The following is a 19,712-nucleotide window of genomic DNA, read 5'->3' on the forward strand; positions in this document are numbered from 1 at the left end:
GTTCTGCCCTTCCCACAAAAAGAGTAGCCACGCCTTCTTCTTGCACAGCTCATCTTCTGAACTGCCCTTTCCCCTGGTGAACAATCCTTTCAAACCTGAACACATCAATGGGGGAAAACAGCTAACAGGATTTAAGATGTGTGGTAAGGCTAGTAAAGGAAAGTCTTCTAAATCTAATGAAAATAAAGCAAGATGGAAATGCAATTTATTTCTAGAAAAACTTTCCAACTTAATTCTTCCCTTCATCTTCCAACTAATTGCAAATTTTCTTTAAGAACTATTTTGAAGACATTTATTCTTTAAAATTTAGTCATAACCAGAAACAATATGAGGATTCATATCAAAGAAATGGTTTCCAAGTCTTCCTCACCTCATATACAGCGCTCAAGTCCCTGAAGAAAGTTTTGGCTCCTTCGAGCAAGGCCTCATTTTCTGGACACACCACAATATAGGCAACATCACGGTGGCCCCCATATGGGTCCAACAACAGCCTCTCCCAAAACGGCAAGGAGAATGGCGAGATGGTGAGGAAGTCTTTGTCATAGCCTACCAGCAGGGTGGGGATGGGCAACGGCTCAGGAGATTCTTCTGAACCTAAAACAACAGTGTAGTTTAGGAATAAGGGGCCTGGGAGTCTGATTCCCACAGCTGAACCATCTGGAAGTTCCTGGTGCCCTCATCTTAATTCTGGCAGCAGAAATTTCACCATAGGTTGACATGATACTCTCATTAAATGGCCCCTGATGAACAACTTAATTAAATGAGTCTGAACATGTTCTAATGGTTCAATCGGAGGGCAAAGTAGAAGAAATTGAAGGTCATTTTGCAGCAGCACTACGTCACTTCCTCTGAGGTAAGTGTCATAATCGGGACCTTGACAAAACCAGTTCAGAAGTTCATCCAAATGAAAATGCCTTCGTAATGCCACGAAGGCAAGGAAGAGGAGACTCTAATAAATGCTCTACTTAGGGATTATTTCCCTCATTGACCCTGATTACGCCAACAATGTTTAGAAAGCTTAACTCCAATACTGACTTTAGGAAAACAAATATAAAATTAAGACTATTTTGTCAGTGAAGCAATGACTTGACTAAAGCTGCTTTCCAGGAAACAAAGTTGAGAAGGCACGCAGACAGGGAGGAGACGGTACCATAGGTGCCCCGGCCTGCCATTTTGTGGAACTGCTGCCAGGTGAGCGGTCCCTGCACGTGCTGGATGTTCTCCCAGGTCCTGCCTGTGCGCTTCTTCTGGATGGCGTCTTGGAGAAAGGGCTGCAGGGACAACAGCATACGGACCACATCCTGGGAGGAGAGCATGCTGATGTCCAGGACTGGAACAGACAGTAAGTGAAAATAAATGGAAATCATAAAGGAGGACTAGACTGGCACTCTCCTCTTTCTGGCCATCACTTTGGACCTCAGTTATAGTCCATGACAAAGACATTATTAGTGGTAGAGTCTATTTTTAGTTGACTCTAAAATACTTGACTCAGGAGACAGAAGGAAAGAAATTCTTCTACTGAAGTGAAAAAAGTAATTTATTATTTATTATTGGAAAGAATACAATGGAAAATAGGTTACTCTATATAAGTAAAGAGGTTAACTATAGAACTGCTTAAGAGTGGAAAGATGGATAGGCCTGGCTTTTTAAATCGTATAAACCTGTTTCCAAGTTGCTAACCAGGAAAGAGAGCTGCAAACATTTCTTAATTATTGCATAACTTTAGTTTATAAACATCAATGGTTTGATTATATGATGACTGGGGAAAAGGAACTTGAAGGTTTTAAAAACTTTAAAAAATGCTCTTACTATAAAATATTTTCACAAAATGCATATCGAGAAAGAAAGCCTTCCCTGCAAGGAGAGGTGCCTGAGAACAGCAGAAGCAGAGATACGACTGGAAGCCACCTGTGCACAGAGGAAGGGCAGGGACTCATGGCTTCTGAACAAACACTCTTCCTTCCAAACTGAGTTGTGAAAGTCGTAAAGATCCTTTTGAGATATCCAGGTAAAGGAGGGGTCTTTGCCAGCAATTTGAAAAACTTCTGAAACTATGCAAAACTGTGCACGCATACGTGCATGAATATACGTGCATTTTTCCCCAGGAGAGAAGGGCCATAATGCTCATCAAATTCTCAAAACAACCGGACGAGCTAAATAATTTTAAGGTGATCAGTTCTCAATCTGCACAGCTGGGTTCCTGAAGACCTTTCCTTACTCTTACTTTTCTACTATTAGGAAGGGGCCTGATGGAAATCTAAGGTTTACCTACCAAAGAAATCTGAGACACAGAGTGCTGAGGGTTCTTAAGACATCTTTAGATTATGTCCTTACATCAAACAGTTTGCAAATTGGTGGCCATAGTTTTTTTTGTTTTTGTTTGTTTTTTTTGGGGGGATGAGGGGGTGGGGGGTCAATCTCTCCAGGAAATTTCATATACAAATCTGGATTTCCAGCTTCTCTTGACAAATTGGGAGACCTGGCAACTCGAGCTGAGGTCCACACTCCTGCACAGCCACCACGGGCTGGAGCCGAGGAGCAGCTGCCCCTTTAGACAGTTCTCCACGGTTCCTCCTTGGCTGCCTGCCTGAGACTGAAGCAGTGTTCACATCTTTATTTCCAAGCCTGTACTTCTTTTTTTTCTTATAAGTAAAAACAAACAAACAAAACACCCAGTAAAGTACTTCTTACTCTATCAAAAGCAGGAAAATGAGAGACTTAGAGAACCAGATTAAAAGTAGACACAGTTCTTTGTGAACCCTATTTCTGTGCATATAAAATAGAAAGTGTGCTGTGGAAGGACACAATTCAGGGCATTGCTTTGTGCAAATCTGGATCCCCGCATCATTCATTTACATGACCTGTCTGCTACATCTGAATTTGGAACCCTCGCCTTCCCTACAATAAAAGGTGCTATTCTTCATATGCAAAGATGGCACTACTGTTCCTCCCACACAGACTGCTTTTCTGTCTGCAGGCCACTATCTAGTTAAAAGGAACTACCAAGATAATCATCCTCATTTCTCCAGGAGAAAGACTGCACTTTCTTCATAAATTCATCCAACAGACATTAATTAAAGGTCTGGTAAGTATAAGGCACTCTGCTTATAACTAAGCAGTCAAAAAAATAAGTAGGACTTGAACACTTCCTTAGGAATTTCCACTTCCAAGAAGTCTTCCTGCTTAACCTGCTCAGAAAACACCTGCCATTCTCTACTCCACTGAACTCTGTCCTCTGAACATTCTTTTATTATTCCAGAGTTCAATTTAAGAAGCTCATATAACCTTGTCCCTATAGGACTGAGAGTTGTTCAGAAGCAGGGTTCCTGTTTCATTCATGTAACCCCGCCAGCCTGGCCTCTGTCCCTTCCCCATTCTACAGAACCAGCTCTCACGATGGGTACAAGACGATCCTTACCTTAAAAGCTCAGCTGCACTTTAACGCTTGTTGACCACTCTCTTTCTTGAAATGTGGTGACTTGGCAGATTTCACCAAAGCCTGCCCCAGGCCCTGCCCTCATTCTGTGCTCTCCTCTTCAGGGAGCTTTCCTCCTCCCCTGTGCCCCTGTCATCATCTGTGTGGTCCACTACTCTCTTCCCCTGAGCTCCAGGTCCATCAAGTCCCAGGCGTCTACTCCACATCTTTATCTCAAAACTTCCAAAACTCAATTTATGAACTTGCTCCTCAAACCTGGTCTTCCTCCAGTCCACCTACCTATCTCTGAATGACACCACTGTCTGTCCAGGTATACGAGTCACAAACCTGGGTGTCATGTCTAAGATTTTGCTCTCCCTGAACACCCAAGTTCAACCTAGTACCAAGTCCTACAGTACTACTTCCTGAACATCTTTATAATGCTTCCACTTATTTTGCGTTTTCTTTGCTAGGACGCTAATCAGGCCAATGTTTCTTATATGGTCTACTACATTACCCTCCTAGTCTCCCCAAATCCACTCTGACATTTTCTAAACCACAGCCCACATTAGGGTCAGAGTACATTTTTTCTTTTTTAACACAAATCTGATGAAACAATTACACAAAAGCATATTATCACTAAGCATTACAAGTGGTGAAAGCATGAAGGAGGAGAGGAATGCTGGGCTGGAGGAAGACTTCCTTGAAGAAGTAACACTTGAGATCTCAACCATGAGTATAAATTAACTGTCCATTATCCAAAATAGATTAGAAATTCCCGAGGGCACGTACCTTGTCTCTTTCAGTCAGCATTTTATTCCCCAGTATGCACCATGTTATTGATAATGAATGCATAAGGGAAGGAGAGAGCAAGTTGCTTGACACTCTTAAAGCTCAACTCCAAAAATGTTTGTCAACTCCAAAAATGAGCTTTTAATAGAAGAGCCAGTGACATGACCAGTAACTACAGGACAAAGTAAAATGTGATCACTGTTACAGAGAGAAAATGCTGAGAAAACAGAGGAAGAAGAAAATGACCTGTAACTGGGTAGAAAACTATATGGAAGAAATAGCATGAAAACTTGACCTAGACGAGTGAGTGGGTTTAAACATGAAAGGCTGTGCAAATTATACTCTTGATGACTTTGATACTCAGCAGTCACAGGCTTCCAATATGAAAAGCCTCTATGAATTAATAAAAAGGAAATTTCCACAAAGCAAGTATTCCTCTCCAAAGGTGTTTCAATCTAAAACATTCTCTTAGTCCTTAAATTTAGGATGATATCAACATAGTGCTCACTTTAGCTATCTTATTTTTTAAGAAATGAAATTTAAAATTTTGTCAAAGAAAAAGTAAAGAAAGTGTGTAAGCCACCATCACGCCAAGCTCGTCTCCAAAGGGCATTACTATTCTGGGACACCTACCGTTGCTATGAGGCCAAGAGTGCACAGTGGCACTTCTCACCAGTGCTTCATCCACTTTTCCACCTGTGGGATTATCCACATACTGCCGCCCTTGCTCCAAGGCATTAAAGCATTCTGTCCAGTAATCATTATTATCTGCTTGCACCCGGTCGTAACTCCAGCTTACGCAGGGAAGAGTTTGGCGATTGTTCGAGGAAATGTAGTCCAGGAAACTCAGTGAAGCAAAAGGTTGTGTGTGTTGGTTCTGGAGGAGGAGGAGAAGGCTTATAGGTGGCTCCTGGGGTTTTCTGGCTGCCTCCATCTGAGGAAGGAAGGTGGTCTGACACATCATTAAGCGCCTCTCTGCAGCCTGACCGATATCAGAATTCTTCCCAAAAATATCCAACTCATCTTCCAGGAAGAGTCCTGAATTGTAACCAAGTTTGCGATTCATAATCGCACTGAACCCACAGGTACAGCGGTACTGGTCCTCGTTGGAAGAATCGGGGATGTAAAGCCCGACATCTGCCCCTTTGATGTTCATGTTGCAGGCACAGATGCAACAGCTGTCAAAGTTTCTGTCTTTAAAGATATTCATCACAGAATCAGAGAGAATCAGGGTGACATAGAGACTGTGGGCTTCTGGAATTGGCTGCATGGTGGCAGGCTCCACAGAGTTAAGGGGCCGCGTGGTAGAGGGGGTAGAGGCTGGTGACCCCTGATCGGTGCTGTCATATTTAACAGACCCTTGACCACTGGCAGTGCCCCCACCTCTGGGAGTTCTTGGGGTCCTGGGGGTTCGTGGTGTGGGGACAGAGAAGCGAGGGGTTGCTGGCGATGGCAGAACTCCTGCTCCACTGTTGCTGGCTGGGGCAGTACTGTTCAACGTCACTGGTGTGTTCATCTGTGGTGTGTTCAGATAGTCTGGGTCTGCTAGGCTCCCGACGCTAGGCACATTGCTGCAAAACACAGACAGCACCCAGTAAGAATCAAAGGCAGGTTGTAGAAGCTGGAATACACACCTCTCACCCTGACCTGGGTTGTGCATTTCATATCACTTATGTGTGTTATCATTTGGTGTACTCAACTTTTTCTTTAAAAAAAAAAAATGATTCAAAGGAGTCAGTGCAGTATGTGGGAAAGCAAAAAGTGAGGAATGAAGAAAAAATCAATATGGCACTTTCCTTTTACTCATTCCATATTAAAGCAATCCTCATCTAAATCTTTTGAGGAAACTTTTAGTATTTTTATAGAAAACATGATGTTGGATTTGGTCAATGTAATTCTGAAAAACTGTAACTACTAAATGGAACTTGAACATGAGTTCAGGTGCTAAATTAGGTAGAAGACCATAGGATGAAATTTCCATCTAATTTGCAATTACGTTTTTGTCAGTTTTTGAAATTGAATGTCTGCCAGCATACTTGTTCTCTGAGGCTATAATCTATATACGATTCTGAAGTAGTTATAATCAAATGCACAAGAAAATTTAACATTTTCCTAACTTTCAAAATGCAGTCCTATTTAGGCTTGCATTTTATTAGTAATGTGTGACCATGAGGGAATTCTATTTTAGGAAACCCACTGGCCGGAACTACACTACAGTTAATAAAAATATTACATATGCTGCTAAGAGGCCTTAGTATTAATTAGGTGACTGCACAGAAGTACACATATTGTATAATAATTCCCAAACTTGTAAGTTTTCTGTGGGATGGAAGGCAATTCTAGTTCACTTTTTAATTTCAAAATGCTATGCATTACCTATAGCACAATTACTTTTAGTTCCCAGAGACTTGAATGCATTGCACTATTTTATCATAAGCAGTGACTTCTTTTTGGAATAGCCACATAGAAAACAAAATAGTATCTGCAATGTTCTACTGTTTTATTACTGCAGAAAATTTTCTTAATGAACATTCTTACAGATATGTGTAAACCAGCATATGAGACCATTCTTTCCAATTAGAAAAGAATACAGATTTTTTTAGTGCTTAGTATTCTTTTGAAATCTATTAATAATGTACTTAAACCAATGTTCCTCCAATAAATTACATATTCATTCACTTATAATTTGAAAGAAAAATATCATAAAGTAATGGCTCTTCAAATAATTTTCTTGTGATTTTTAATTAGCTATGCCTAAACGACCAGCCTGAAAATCCAAATCAGGCACTGTAAAGATATTTTAAATTAGAGGCACACTGATATCTTTGAATACAGATAAAAAATGACCCAGAAACCTTGATTAGCAATCATTGCTATCTCAGAGACCAAAATAATGTGTGTAGTAATGATTTTTACTCTAATTGGACTCCTTTCAAATTTTTCTGGTTCAACTAAACCCTAAAATTATTATGCAGTTCAGATCAGAAAAAAAAAAGCTGTGACTACTAACTGTAACCTAAATAATTAAATTGCTCCCTAGGTAGTAAGAATGTATTCTCCTGTATAGTAACCTGATTTCTCCCAGTCAATAAAAATGAACTGAGTACCAACCCTATGCTAAATGATAGATATTCAACAATGAAAAACAAAGAAAAGCTAGCTCACAGCAAGTGTGACAGGCATCATGCAAATAAGTGCTGGTGTGCTGAGTGTGGCAAGTGTGTGTGTGTATGGAGGGTGGGGTGAGAATGGGGAATGTCCAGAGTGATGGAGACCACGGCAGGAGGATTTCACATAGCTCAGAATTAAGTTGCCCAATAAGGTAGGCACTAGCCTCATGTGCTAAATTTAAATTACCTTAAATAAAACTAAAAATTCAGTATTGATCTCAAATAACCACATTTCAAATGGGACATATTTACAGCATGAGAATAGTAGGTGCCATATCAGAAGGAAAGATACAAAACATTTCATCATAGCAAGGTCTATGAAGAGCATCAGCAGTGCCAAGTCTTTTGCTTTACCTAGTCCATTTCGTCCCTATATTGCTTACTTGGTACTGACAGAAATTTGAGCTTGTGGCATTTTATTTTATAGCATTGAAATTATTTTATCAAAAAATTATTAATCATACAAGAAACGGATTGATTGTACACTGTTGATTTAAGTACTATTTTCTGGATCATATGGAACATGCCCAAGCTACAATAAGCACCTCCTTTTCCTTCCCCATACCCCATTGCCATTCTTTTGCTGCTTCCTCCTATGATGTGGGGTCAATGATAGAGATATTGCCAATGTTAATACTTTTTTTTGAAGGGCCTTAAGTAAACACATTTAAAAATCATCAGTTTACATAAAACAAAGCATTACGACCATCCCCAAAATTATTACTAATCCAATTTAGTGCTTGATTCTGTGATAAACAATGATTTGACATTGAATGAGCATGAACACCATGATTCTCTATACTTGTGGTTCCCAACCTTTTTTTGGCCAGGCCTCACCTAAGCATCTCTAAAATCCTGATGCCTCCCCCGTAACATATAATCCTAATTATTCAAAAAGTGAGCTCCTATTCGTGTGGAGGAAGCCTCAAAGGCCATTCACTTGGTCTAAACAAGCTTCCAAAGAGCATGGCATTCATGAAAAAGAAAAAGAAAAGATGAGAAGATAGTTGAAGTACTGAGAAAGAAATCACTAAGAAATTGTTTAAAAAATATATTAATATGAAGTGATATTAAAAAATAGCAAATAAAGTTTCAAAACATATAATAGAGAACTGAAATGCATAAATATTTCACTATATATATTTATATACTGCTTATGAGGCCCACAGAACCATAAGAAATGCAAAAAATTCACTGTTAATAACACATTCTCGAATTGCCCCCTTTAAATCAAATTGCCTCCCTGTGGGGCATGTGCCCCACATTAGGGAACCATTGCTCAATACAAGTAACCCTAATTTTTCCATGTACATAAAATTTGGTTTAGGAAATAACATACATTTTCAACACAAAATAATGTGCCCCAAAACATTAATGGCCAATAAAAGCTTCAAATCATATGCTGTCATCAATTTAAATAAATATTTAGTTGAGATAAAAATCACATGACATATGGCACATACTTGTAGCCATCTCTAACGAAAGTGGCTGCAGGTGGCATGGGCAGTTGTTCAATTTTAGGAGGAATTGCCCACGAAGGCCGAAACAGACAGGCATCAGGTATCTTCAGAGGTAGCAGGCATTGGCTCGGCAACATCTTCAGTGGAGCAAACATGGAGGATCCCACAAAAGGTTGAAAAGTTGGAACTTTGTGCACATATGAGAAGTCCTGCAACGACAAAGTGAGGTCGGCGATAACATTGGTAAATGACTGAGTACACAGCACAGTAATGACAAAAACTATTGTAATTCAATATTTCTCTTATCTGATCAGTAGAAAATGCTAATACCAAAATTTTATAAATTCACCAAAAGACACTGTAATTACTTCATGATCCAATTCAGAGGACTGTTAGAAACTTACATACATTTGGCATAAAGACAGTATTATTTTAAAGAAAATGCAGCAAATCCACTTGAAAACTACTCTGCTTGGTAAAATTAGTACATTGGCAATTACCTTTATTTCCTCTGGCTTAGGGCTTCCTAAGCCATCTTCCACTTCCATTTTGAATTCAGTGAGTTGTGTTGAAACCATACTGACCATAGGACTCTCCATCATGCCTAATGCTGTCACTGTCTCTGAACTGATCCCATCTTTATAACTCATCACAGGAGAAAATGCAGGGTGCTGTTCCAAAGAAGGAGGGGTGGGGAACATCCTTTGCAGGTCTGCAACTGCTAAAAAGCAAAACAAAAAAATACAAACCATTTCTCTTAACAGGGCGGGACTGAAAAGGCACATCGCAGTTCACAGCCAGATGAGTTACACAACAGAGTATGAATAATGGAAGTCTCTGAGAAGAGGGCCATCAGCACAGAGTTATCCTTTCCTGGAATTTTATCACTATCCTCTTGATCATTCAGGGTTTGGACTCACATTAATTAAGGGAGCAAAAGTCTACAACATTTTTTTCCCCAACAACTGATTCCCTGAGAAGTCTAAGAAGCTGGAAGCAATTACATGGAATAACCACTTTATTAAAAGTTCTATCGCTATTATAAGTATGTATGACATATTTCAGAATTATAATTGTTATGCAGCAAATTTTACATAGAAAAATCCATCAAGCATTTATGTTAGAGAAAAGAAATGTTGCCTAAGCTATAATTATGATTTATACGTAGTAGGGTTACTTAGCTAGTTTTTGACAAATCCACAACACTCACTGCTCTTTGAGAAAATGATTCCACACTCGTTCCAAATTGACATTAAAATGAAACTTCATAGTTAAGATTAACAAACCTACCTAGAACCAAAAGACAATTTATTGAGAATTAACTTCTTAAAAAATATCTTTCAAGAAATACTCAGAACCAACCATTTAAAAAATCATTTTACAATACCTGAGATTAACCATCATCAACAGTGGCTCATTAAGGCACTGTTTCTTTTTTTTTCTTAATACACATTTCCCATTTATTTGTTCTAATGACTACTTTTCAGTTTACAACATTTTCTGTCTTTCCTGATGGTCTTTAAAAATCTGTCAAAAAAATGAGTTTAATAAGAACTATTTTTTCCAAGTACAGAGTAGTTAAATTAAGTAAACTAAATCACAGGAGAAGACCAACCAGAATTTAGAATTCATCATTGTTCTCTGGCATTCCTCATATTTAACTTTGATACCGTCATCACAAGCAATAACTTACAAATTAAAATTAAAAAGTTTTATAAGTAATGTATCAAAATAAAAATATGTTTTTAATATGCATTAGAAAAAAAAGTAGGAACTTAATTTTTTTTAATAAATCTTTCTTGTTGAAAGTATTACTTATGTCCCTTTCCCCGCTATTGTTCTCCCCCCTCTCCTCCCTACCCCACGCCTTTTTAAAGTAGAAATAAATGGAATGAAAACACAAGTTGTGGTTGTGAAATCTGGCCACTAGGGGGTGCCCTGTACAGCAAATTCATTTACTAATCTGGAGTCACAAGTTTGATTTGGAATGGCATCTGATACCCCAATTTCCAGTCACATTGCTATTCCTAGCAACCTCAACATTTAAAGGGGCAAATAGTAGCCACTGAATAAATTAAGATGTGACTTTTAGCTCTGAATAAGAAATTAATAAAGCATAACTGTACAATATTGTCCCCTGGGCTAGAGTCTAAGGCACAGCTGTCTAAAGTAGTAGTGGACTGGGTTCCACAACCCAGGTGCTTCCAGCACAGCACTAGTATGCTCAGGTCACTTCCTTTCTTGGGACCTCAGCTCTTTCATCTAAAAAGGAAGACTTGATTAAATGTGTGATTCTCACCAGGCTTTCTTTCATTCCTGAATGGGGGGAGGGGAAAGCCTTCACCATATGGAGGAAGAAAAAAAGGTGAGAACGTCTGGATTCAATAATCTTTACATGCTTCTTAGTTAAACAATTAAATAATTCTAAATAATTTACCCTTTCTTGGCCTCAGGTACTTAACTTGATATTAAACTATACCTAGTTGTTACTGTGTGTTGCTTTCCACATTATTGCCATCACAAATGAATAATTATGAACCTATACTTTCCAACACAGGACCCGCTAGCCACATGTGGCCACAGAGCATTCAAAATGAAGCTTGTCCAAAATGAGATGTGCCTGTGTGTCAAATATAACCAGGTTCCAAGAGTTAGTACAAAAAAGGATGTAAGTAAAGAGTTAGTACAAAAAAGCTCACTATCTTTTTACTTGTAAAAATGACAATTTTTGGACATTGCCATTATTCAATATATATTATTAAAATTAATTTCATGTTGTGTTTTTCTGTAACTACCAGAAAATTTAAAATTACTTATGTGGATCTCATATGTGGCTCACCCTGCATTTCTATTGGATGGTGCTGTTCAAGAAATTAAATGTTATGTCTGTCTTTCCACCTCAATCCTCCTATATAATAAAGAAATAATATGCTAATTTGACCAGATGGTGGAACAACCTTCCGGAACAACCTTCAGGAATGACTAGTAGGGGGGGGGGGGGCCGTGGGGCCATGAGGCAGCCAGGCTACTGCAGAGATGAGAACTTCTTGCCACATCATTTTCATCGTCATGTCTTGGGAGGAAATATTGTAAGTCCACACATATATACTTTGTACACATTAAAGCAATCTTCTTGACTCTTATATATCTGTATTTTCCTGATGCTAATATTTTTAAATATCTACATTTCAAATTCATTAATTTTTGTAAACTGTACTTTTTCATAAAATATTGAGTAGTTTCCTTTTAAAACAATCCCATTTTGAACAGAAATGAGGGAAGGAAGAGTGTATACCATATACTTTATTTACTGAGCAAGACACTAACCAGCAGGATGGTTTGTGAGTGAATAATCTTGGACAAGTTATTAGACATGTTAACAAGTAACATCACTATGTATCACTTAATGTCAAAAAGGCAGAGGATTAACTGGTTCAACACAAGGGGAAAAAATTCACTCATTTGACCTATTCCATATGTATCTGCTTTAATACTGGTTCTTTTAATCTGTGAGTTCCATGTTTGTAAAATTCTGCAGTGCAGTGTAATAAAAAAAGAAAAATGTTTAATTAAAAATACTACAGCAACTGGCTGGCTATCATTATTCATTTTCATACATGTCATGCTTGAGAAAGCTTTGCATATTTTAAAAAGCTATGGAACCATTAAAGCTGTCAAAATCCAATCTCTGTATACTTCATACTTCTACATTTGAGTAAATCAGTTCTACATTTATAGGTTCATAAAACTTTTTGACTCATCCCTATGACATGGTGGTTTTTCCCCTCAATTTGTTCTCATTACGGCCGAAGTTAATGAGAAGGTATTACAGAATGATTTGCAATGGAATTATGTTTCTGCTGCAGAGTGTCCACAAAGCTACCCCGACTTTCTTTTCTCTTGTAGAGTAATGCATTTTCTTAGGGCAAAGAATAACTAGAAAAAAGGAAGTTTCTCTTCTAGTCAGCATACATAATACAGCTAGTTGATCTCAAAAGGAAGCACAAAATTTCAGTATGAATCAGAAAAAGAACCACAGAAAACAAACAGTATTCATTCCTCATGTGAATTAAATTTCTGAAAGTTGAAACATTTTACACAAGTGCTTACAGTGGGGTATTGCTCTGAAAATCACCCTGCAACATTAATCCTACTAGGAAAGGGCTACTCAAAAACAAACCTAGAACATGTTTTTCCACATTTTAAACCATAAAAGTTAATTCTTAATTTGAAAACAAAGAACAAAGGAACTCAAATTAAGATGGACTCTTAGCTGCTTGCCATCTTAGAAATGCCAACTTATACAAGTTTAAATTATAGTTAGTATTTTTTAAACGGGAATAAAAAAGGAGGGGGATCTCAGCTGAGGCACTGCTGGGTGTGACAACATTACATGTAAGGTATGAGGAGTAAGCCAAAGCTCAATCTTTTTCTTACTTGGTGCGTAATGAACAGCAGCTCTTCCATCCTTCCCAAGAGGTCTGTCTTCAGTCCCAACTGCTGGCATTTTTGATGAACGAAGTGCAGGTGACACAGCCTAAGAACAGAAAAGATGCTTCTTTATTAAGTGTTCACCAGGTGAACCACTAGAAATACCAGCAGACAGTGAAACAAAGGAGTGGCTTCAAGCCCATCAAGTATGAGAAATGGAGTGATGAGTCTCTTCATGGATCTGGTGCGGGCAGATTGTGCCATCAAAGCAGAGCCTGCAGACCTTAAGCAAATCTTCCCTCCCAGGTCATTAGAGACGTAGTTTCAGGAACACAGTAATTACATTAGGGTGGTGCCTCCAAGTAGTAATTGGCGATCAGTCTGGTTTTCCTTCTGTTTGGAAGAAAGCAGCTAGAAGAGATGACCTCAACCCCTCACTCCCCGCAACTATTATTCTTTTATTTTTCAACACGCACACGCGCGCGCGCACGCGCGCACACACACACACACACACACACACACAAATACATATTATTTCCTTTGGTGTGTTTTTTTAATCCTCACCTGAGGAATTGTTTTCATTGATTCTACAGAGAGAGGAAGGCAGAGGAAGAAACAGAGAAACATTGTTGTGAGAGAGAAACATTGATCAGTTGCATCCCATAAGCACCTCAACTAGAGATCAAACCTGCAACCTAGGTATGTGCCCTGACAGAGAATCGAACCCGCACCCTTTCAGTGCACAGGATGATGCTCCAACCAACTGAACCACCCACCCGAGAGGGAGAGGAAGAAACATTGACGTGAGAGAGAAACACTGATTGATTGCCTCCCGCACACATCTCGACTAGGGCTGGGGCTGGAACCCGCAACCGACATAAATGTCCTTGTCTGGGAATCAAACCCGAGACTCTTTGGTCCATAGGCTGACCCTCTTAACAACTGAGCCAAACCTACCAGGGCTATATATGTATATATTTCAATATCAGAGAGTTGAAGTATAAAATTAAATTCAAAGACATTACAGGCAAAGATTTAAACAACAGCTTCCCCACTCCAGATACTTGTAAAGTGAATTAGCAAAATGATTCTAAGATAAACTGATGCTTTGATTAAATGCCAGGGTAGAAATGAAAGTAGAAACAATCATTTCAGAGAAATAAAAATTATTTTTAGAATGTCCAGCTCTCCTTATATAGAGACATTACTAAGAATATATTTAAGAAACAATGTGAACATTACTTTACTTCGTTCAACAGTCTTTCCTAATTGTTACAGAAAAGAAGCATGATGGCTCACAATCACTAGGGAAAGTGGCTGCGAACAGTTGGGCTATTTCACAATGCTTGCTTTTTTTTCTTTTCTTACTTCTCCCTTTCTACTTTTTTTTTAATTCCCTTTCTTTTCATTCTTCATTCCCACCATCACCAGGAAAGCATCTAACCCTCAGGATTATTGAAACCGATTACAGGCAATTCTTGGCTTTAGAGAAGTTAAAAAAGGATCTCCCATGCCTCGATCAACAATAAGGAAATGTGTTATTCCTTCTACCAAAGTTTGCCACACTGCCATGTCCTTTTCTGTCACGCAACAGCGGCCTGAATTCCAGTTCTCATGTGTTAGGCTGATGAAAACCAGCACTCCCTTCTACCAGGTCAGTTCCACTCTCAGCAGCCTTCAGAGGAACACATTACTGGTAGAGTTCAAAGTCCATAGCACTAAGCATAGCCAGATCCTTCCTAGCCCCATCAATCTTTACCCCATTCAGAAAACAGACCAATGGAATGGCCTGTTCATTATCCCCCAAAGACCAGCTGGTTCATTCCTATTGTGTAACCACAGCACATTCCAGGCTCAAACTAATGTCCCTCCCTCACCCCCACTAGCCAAGTCTTTCCACATTTCAAGTCATATCGGTTCTTCAAGGGCATTATGATCTCAGTAGAGGCCGGTGCACGAATTTGTCCACAGGTGGGGTCCAGCCAGCCTGCCCCAATGCAGGGGATGTGGGAGGTTGGTGGACCAACACTGCCTGCCCCCCCAAATCGGGGTGGGCTGGCCGGGGGGAGGGGCCACAGGAGGTTGGCTGGCTGGCCCCACCCCCAATGGGCTGGTTGGCCGGCCACAGTGGGTGTCATAGTGACTGGTCATTCCGGTGTTCTGGTTGCTGGCTTTTTAGATATATAGATAATCTTCAAAGTACTTATACTAACTAGAGGCCCGGTGCATGAAATCCGTGTACGGGGAATGGGGGTCCCTCAGCCCAGCCTGCACCCTCTCCAATCTGGGACCCTTTGGGAGATGTCAGTTGGGCATCCCTCTCGAAATCCAGGACTGCTGGCTCCTAACCGCTCACCTGCCTGCCTGCCTGATTGCCCCTAACTGCCTTGCCCCCCTGCTGACCTGATCACCCTTACCTTGCTTCCCTGCTGGCCTAATCGCCCCTAACTTACTCCCCTGCCGACCTGGTCGCCCCTAACTGCCTCTGCCTTGGCCCCCAGCCTAAACTGCAGTCTGGCCTCCCTCTGCGGAAGGCAACCTGTAGGATCAGGGGAAGGCACCGCCCCATTACCTCACTGCTGCTGCCACTGCCAGCCTGAGCCTCAGCCCTTCAAAGCCACCCGCAGGTTCCTGAGCCTCAGCCCTTGCAGCCGCTGTGGCTTTGTCCGGAAGATACCTGCTCTAATTAGCTTATTACCCTTTTATTAGTATAATCTTAAAAGTACTTATAATACTAACTAGAGACCCGGTGCATGGAATCCGTGCAGGGGAGGGGGGAGTCCCTCAGCCCAGCCTGTGCCCTCTCGCAATCCAGGACCCCTCTGGGGATGTCCAACTGCTGGTTTAGACCCAATCCCTGCAGCCGGACATCCCTCTCGCCATCCAGGACCACTCGCCACTAACCTCTCGCCTGCCTGCCTGCCTGCTCAGTGCGTGTCATAGCGACCAATTGTTCTGGTCGTTCCACCATAACGGTCGCTTAGGCTTTTATACATATAGATGGTGTATAATATCTGTTAATCAGATACATTTTATTTTAAAGTGAGAAAGGGCTTTAGAAATCTGATTCCTACTTAACCTTTAATCCTTCAGTTCAACACTGATTGCTTATCACTTTGTACTTGAATGTCCAGCATCTTTAGATTCGGGTTAATTACTCCTCTCATAGCATAAATACAATTTTAATTTTATTTATACGCTATTTCTCCTGAAGTCTATGGGTGTTTCAAGTATAAGGATGGTAAGTTAATAATATTTGTAACCTCGACTTGCTGACACAAGGGAACTAATCTTCAAATGATTAACAAATATGTAAAATACACGGATGGGAAGAAAGATAAATACATGAATGGAAGAATAATAAACTGATTTCCTTGAAGAGCAAGCCTACCTTACTAATCTCTAGGCACCCCAGAAATAACAGCATTTCTATTTGCCCGAAAACACAGAGCTGGTTTGGAGGACAAGGACACAAACTTCCTGACTCAAGTCAGCTGTTCTCCAAAGAATTATAATTCTTATCTGTCACTTTAATTACATAATGCCTGGTATTATTAAACTTCCATGTGCATAAATTCTACTTCCCTACTATGATGCCATCATCTTAAAAAGTATAGACTATTCTTGTGTATCTCTCAAAATGTAGAGCTAAAGGGACTACGTAATACTTTATTAGTCTTATGATATTTCAAAGGATTTAAAAAAACAAATGTAAAAGATTTTAGTATTTACACCAGGAATAACATTAATGAAAAAAAGCCATCAACAAGCAAACCCAAGGAATGTTATAGACTAGTAACTTTTCTAATCCTTTCAAAGTACACAAGTATTTTTTAAGAACATTCAAGAACCTGAACTAAAATCCCAAAGCCTTCCATTTAGGGAAATTTTTGTTTGTGTAGCTATGGCAGACTCACCCCAAGTTCATCGTCATCAGAATTATCAAAGATGTTGTCTAAGTCATGCAGGGAAGGTGCCAAATCTGTCACCTGCGTAAGGCTACTGGAGCCAGCTCTGCCAGCAGCATTATCTTGCCGGACATCTATGGGAAAGGAGACAAAATAAACAGAATGAGCATCTTCATTAAGGAAGAAGAAATGAGGAGAGGACACGGATCTCAATGAGCAACACCTGCCTGTGAATTTTTCCCTATGTTTTCAGTTAAATTTAGAGACAATTATTTCCTTATATGTTTATCAGTTTTGAAAGGAACTGAAAAACAAACTATGAAAAATATATTAAAGATGAGATCAAATTATTGCTATTACTATAAGAATATAATTTGAAATTGAGAAGCATCTCCCTCGCATTTTATTTTAGCAACAATCCAAGTGAGGCAAATAATCATTGTACACACCTGTTTTAGTAGCAGAACTGAAAATAGACATGGCATTTTTCCCATCAGGCACCGGCGTGGAATGACCTGGTGTAGTGACATCCTTGGTACCAAATCCATCCTCTGACTGTATAATAAATTCAGCCAAACAAAACACATGAACACCAACCCAAAGTGTGGAATATGAGGGAGAACACAAAGAATTAGAGGGTAGAATGGAACTTGTTATGAGCACAAGTATGATAAACCATGGTCTATGCAACCAAAAGAAATAAAAGGTATGTCCTTTCCCCTGAATTTAAACAGAACCAAAACTCCCACACTTTCCTCTCAATCCTATGGAGTACTCTGAGTCAATCAGGGTTTTATGCCTAAATGGTACTGGTGGCATTTGATTATAGACCTGCCATGGTGTTACAAGCTGCCTTTAATAAATTTTGGATGCTGAATTATGGCTCAAGCTTTCTAGAACTGGATACATCTCTGTAAGGAATCTAACAAGCAGTCCCCTGAATTATACTGGCCTCCTTTAATTGCCTTACTTCCTCTATGCTCAAGAATACCTCTTTAAATGGTCTAGCATTTTACAACGTTTTAACATTTAAGGCTGAAGACAGCTGATACACCCAGTACTCATTTTTGTGACAATGAAACAGTATAATCAATACTGACATGGTCAAAGAGTGATGTTAATATTAATTCAGAAGAGATATAGGTAAAGCGCTTGGCACAGTAGTCACAGTAAGCGCGTAATAAACAGTAGATATTGTTAACATTTTTTCTTTACATTTTGGGTATTTTGGAATCATAATTAAAAGAAATAAGGAGGGAGCATAGGCCAACAAGAATTAGCATATGAGAGGAAACATGCGCTGTACAAGCTATAGCCTGGAAAATATGAGGCTTCATTTATGTTCGGCTGACTTTTCAACAAAGGTGAGCCATGACATAAAAGGGAACGATACGCTGTTCATACGATAGTACCAAGAGCATGAGTATGGGGACAGAGCAGTCAGGCACGGCTATCTCAAACATTCTGCCTCAACAGTTCTCCCACACATGCTGTGCTGACACAGATCAAAACCCACACCACATGGACCTCTCTCCATGTTAAATGGTACCTTATTCTTTTTCAGGGAATCTTTTTCCGTCCCTTGTTTGCATTTCTTGTTTGCTGTAAAGATGTATTTTATGTCACCGTCCTCAAAGGTATATGGGTCATTGACTTCTCCCAAACTGTCTCCAGGTTGTTGTGAGAGAGGCAATGGGTCAAGGAAGTGGAGTGGCTGCATCTGGGGCTGCTTGTCGTGCCAGATTTTAAACCGTTTATTAGGTTGTGCTAAGAGTCTAAAAGGGAAAAATAAATGACATTTTAGGCTAGGCAAGATAAAGTAAAAAGAATGATGTTTTCAAAAGAAAAGCATTTATGACTTAAAGCATTTATAAAGCTTAAACTGAACTTAAAAATAATTCATTTACATAGTGAATTTCTTCTAGTGACTGTATTCACAATTAAATAAAACTTAGTAGCCTTTGTGAGGAATATATATTGTTGTCTCTGATTCCATGGGTTCCACTTAAGAGCACAGATGGGCTCATAACAGACTGTCTAGGTTCAAATTTCAAGTGTGTCATTTACTAACTGCATGACCCTAGTTTCTTTCTCATCTATGAAGTTAAGGTAGTGACATGAAGATTAAGTGAGATAATCTGTGTAAACTGTTAAGAACTGAGGGTAGCTCAAAACCACTAGAAATGTTAAGCATTATTACTGGACATGTGATACATAACCAAGTACATACAAATCCTTTCCTAAAGGTGTCAAGAGCCCTGGCCAGGTGGCTCAGTTGGTGGGAGCGTTGTCCTGTACACCAAATGGTGGCAGGTTCCTTTCCCGGTCAGAGCACATACCCAGGCTGCAGTTGGAATGTGTACGAGAGGCAATCGGTCAAAGTTTCTCTCTCACATCGATGTTTTTTCTCTCAAAAAAATCAATGAAAACATATCCTGCCCTAACCAGTTTGGCTCAGTGGATAGAGCCTCAGCCTGCCCACTGCAGGGTCCTGGGTTGATTCTGATCAAGGGCATATACCTAGGTTGCAGGCTAC

General features: G+C 39.7%; 1 protein-coding gene across 3 annotated transcripts in view; it reads right to left on the reverse strand.

Annotated features, from left to right (window-relative positions):
- Positions 1-19,712, reverse strand: part of MED13L (mediator complex subunit 13-like) — a 248,346-nt gene that overhangs the window by 24,184 nt on the left and 204,450 nt on the right. For all 3 annotated transcript variants that reach the window (XM_015567540.1, XM_015567547.1, XM_015567549.1), the window contains 9 exons: positions 18,726-18,951; positions 17,626-17,731; positions 17,186-17,310; positions 13,275-13,374; positions 9,338-9,558; positions 8,841-9,046; positions 4,841-5,778; positions 1,151-1,330; positions 371-594 (listed from right to left, as the gene is read on the reverse strand). In XM_015567540.1, coding sequence (XP_015423026.1) covers positions 371-594; positions 1,151-1,330; positions 4,841-5,778; positions 8,841-9,046; positions 9,338-9,558; positions 13,275-13,374; positions 17,186-17,310; positions 17,626-17,731; positions 18,726-18,951 — 2,326 coding nt within the window. The remainder of the gene's footprint in view (positions 1-370; positions 595-1,150; positions 1,331-4,840; positions 5,779-8,840; positions 9,047-9,337; positions 9,559-13,274; positions 13,375-17,185; positions 17,311-17,625; positions 17,732-18,725; positions 18,952-19,712) is intronic.

The sequence above is a fragment of the Myotis davidii genome, unplaced genomic scaffold, assembly GCF_000327345.1.
Source record: "Myotis davidii unplaced genomic scaffold, ASM32734v1 scaffold1330, whole genome shotgun sequence".
Taxonomy (NCBI): Eukaryota; Metazoa; Chordata; class Mammalia; order Chiroptera; family Vespertilionidae; genus Myotis; species Myotis davidii.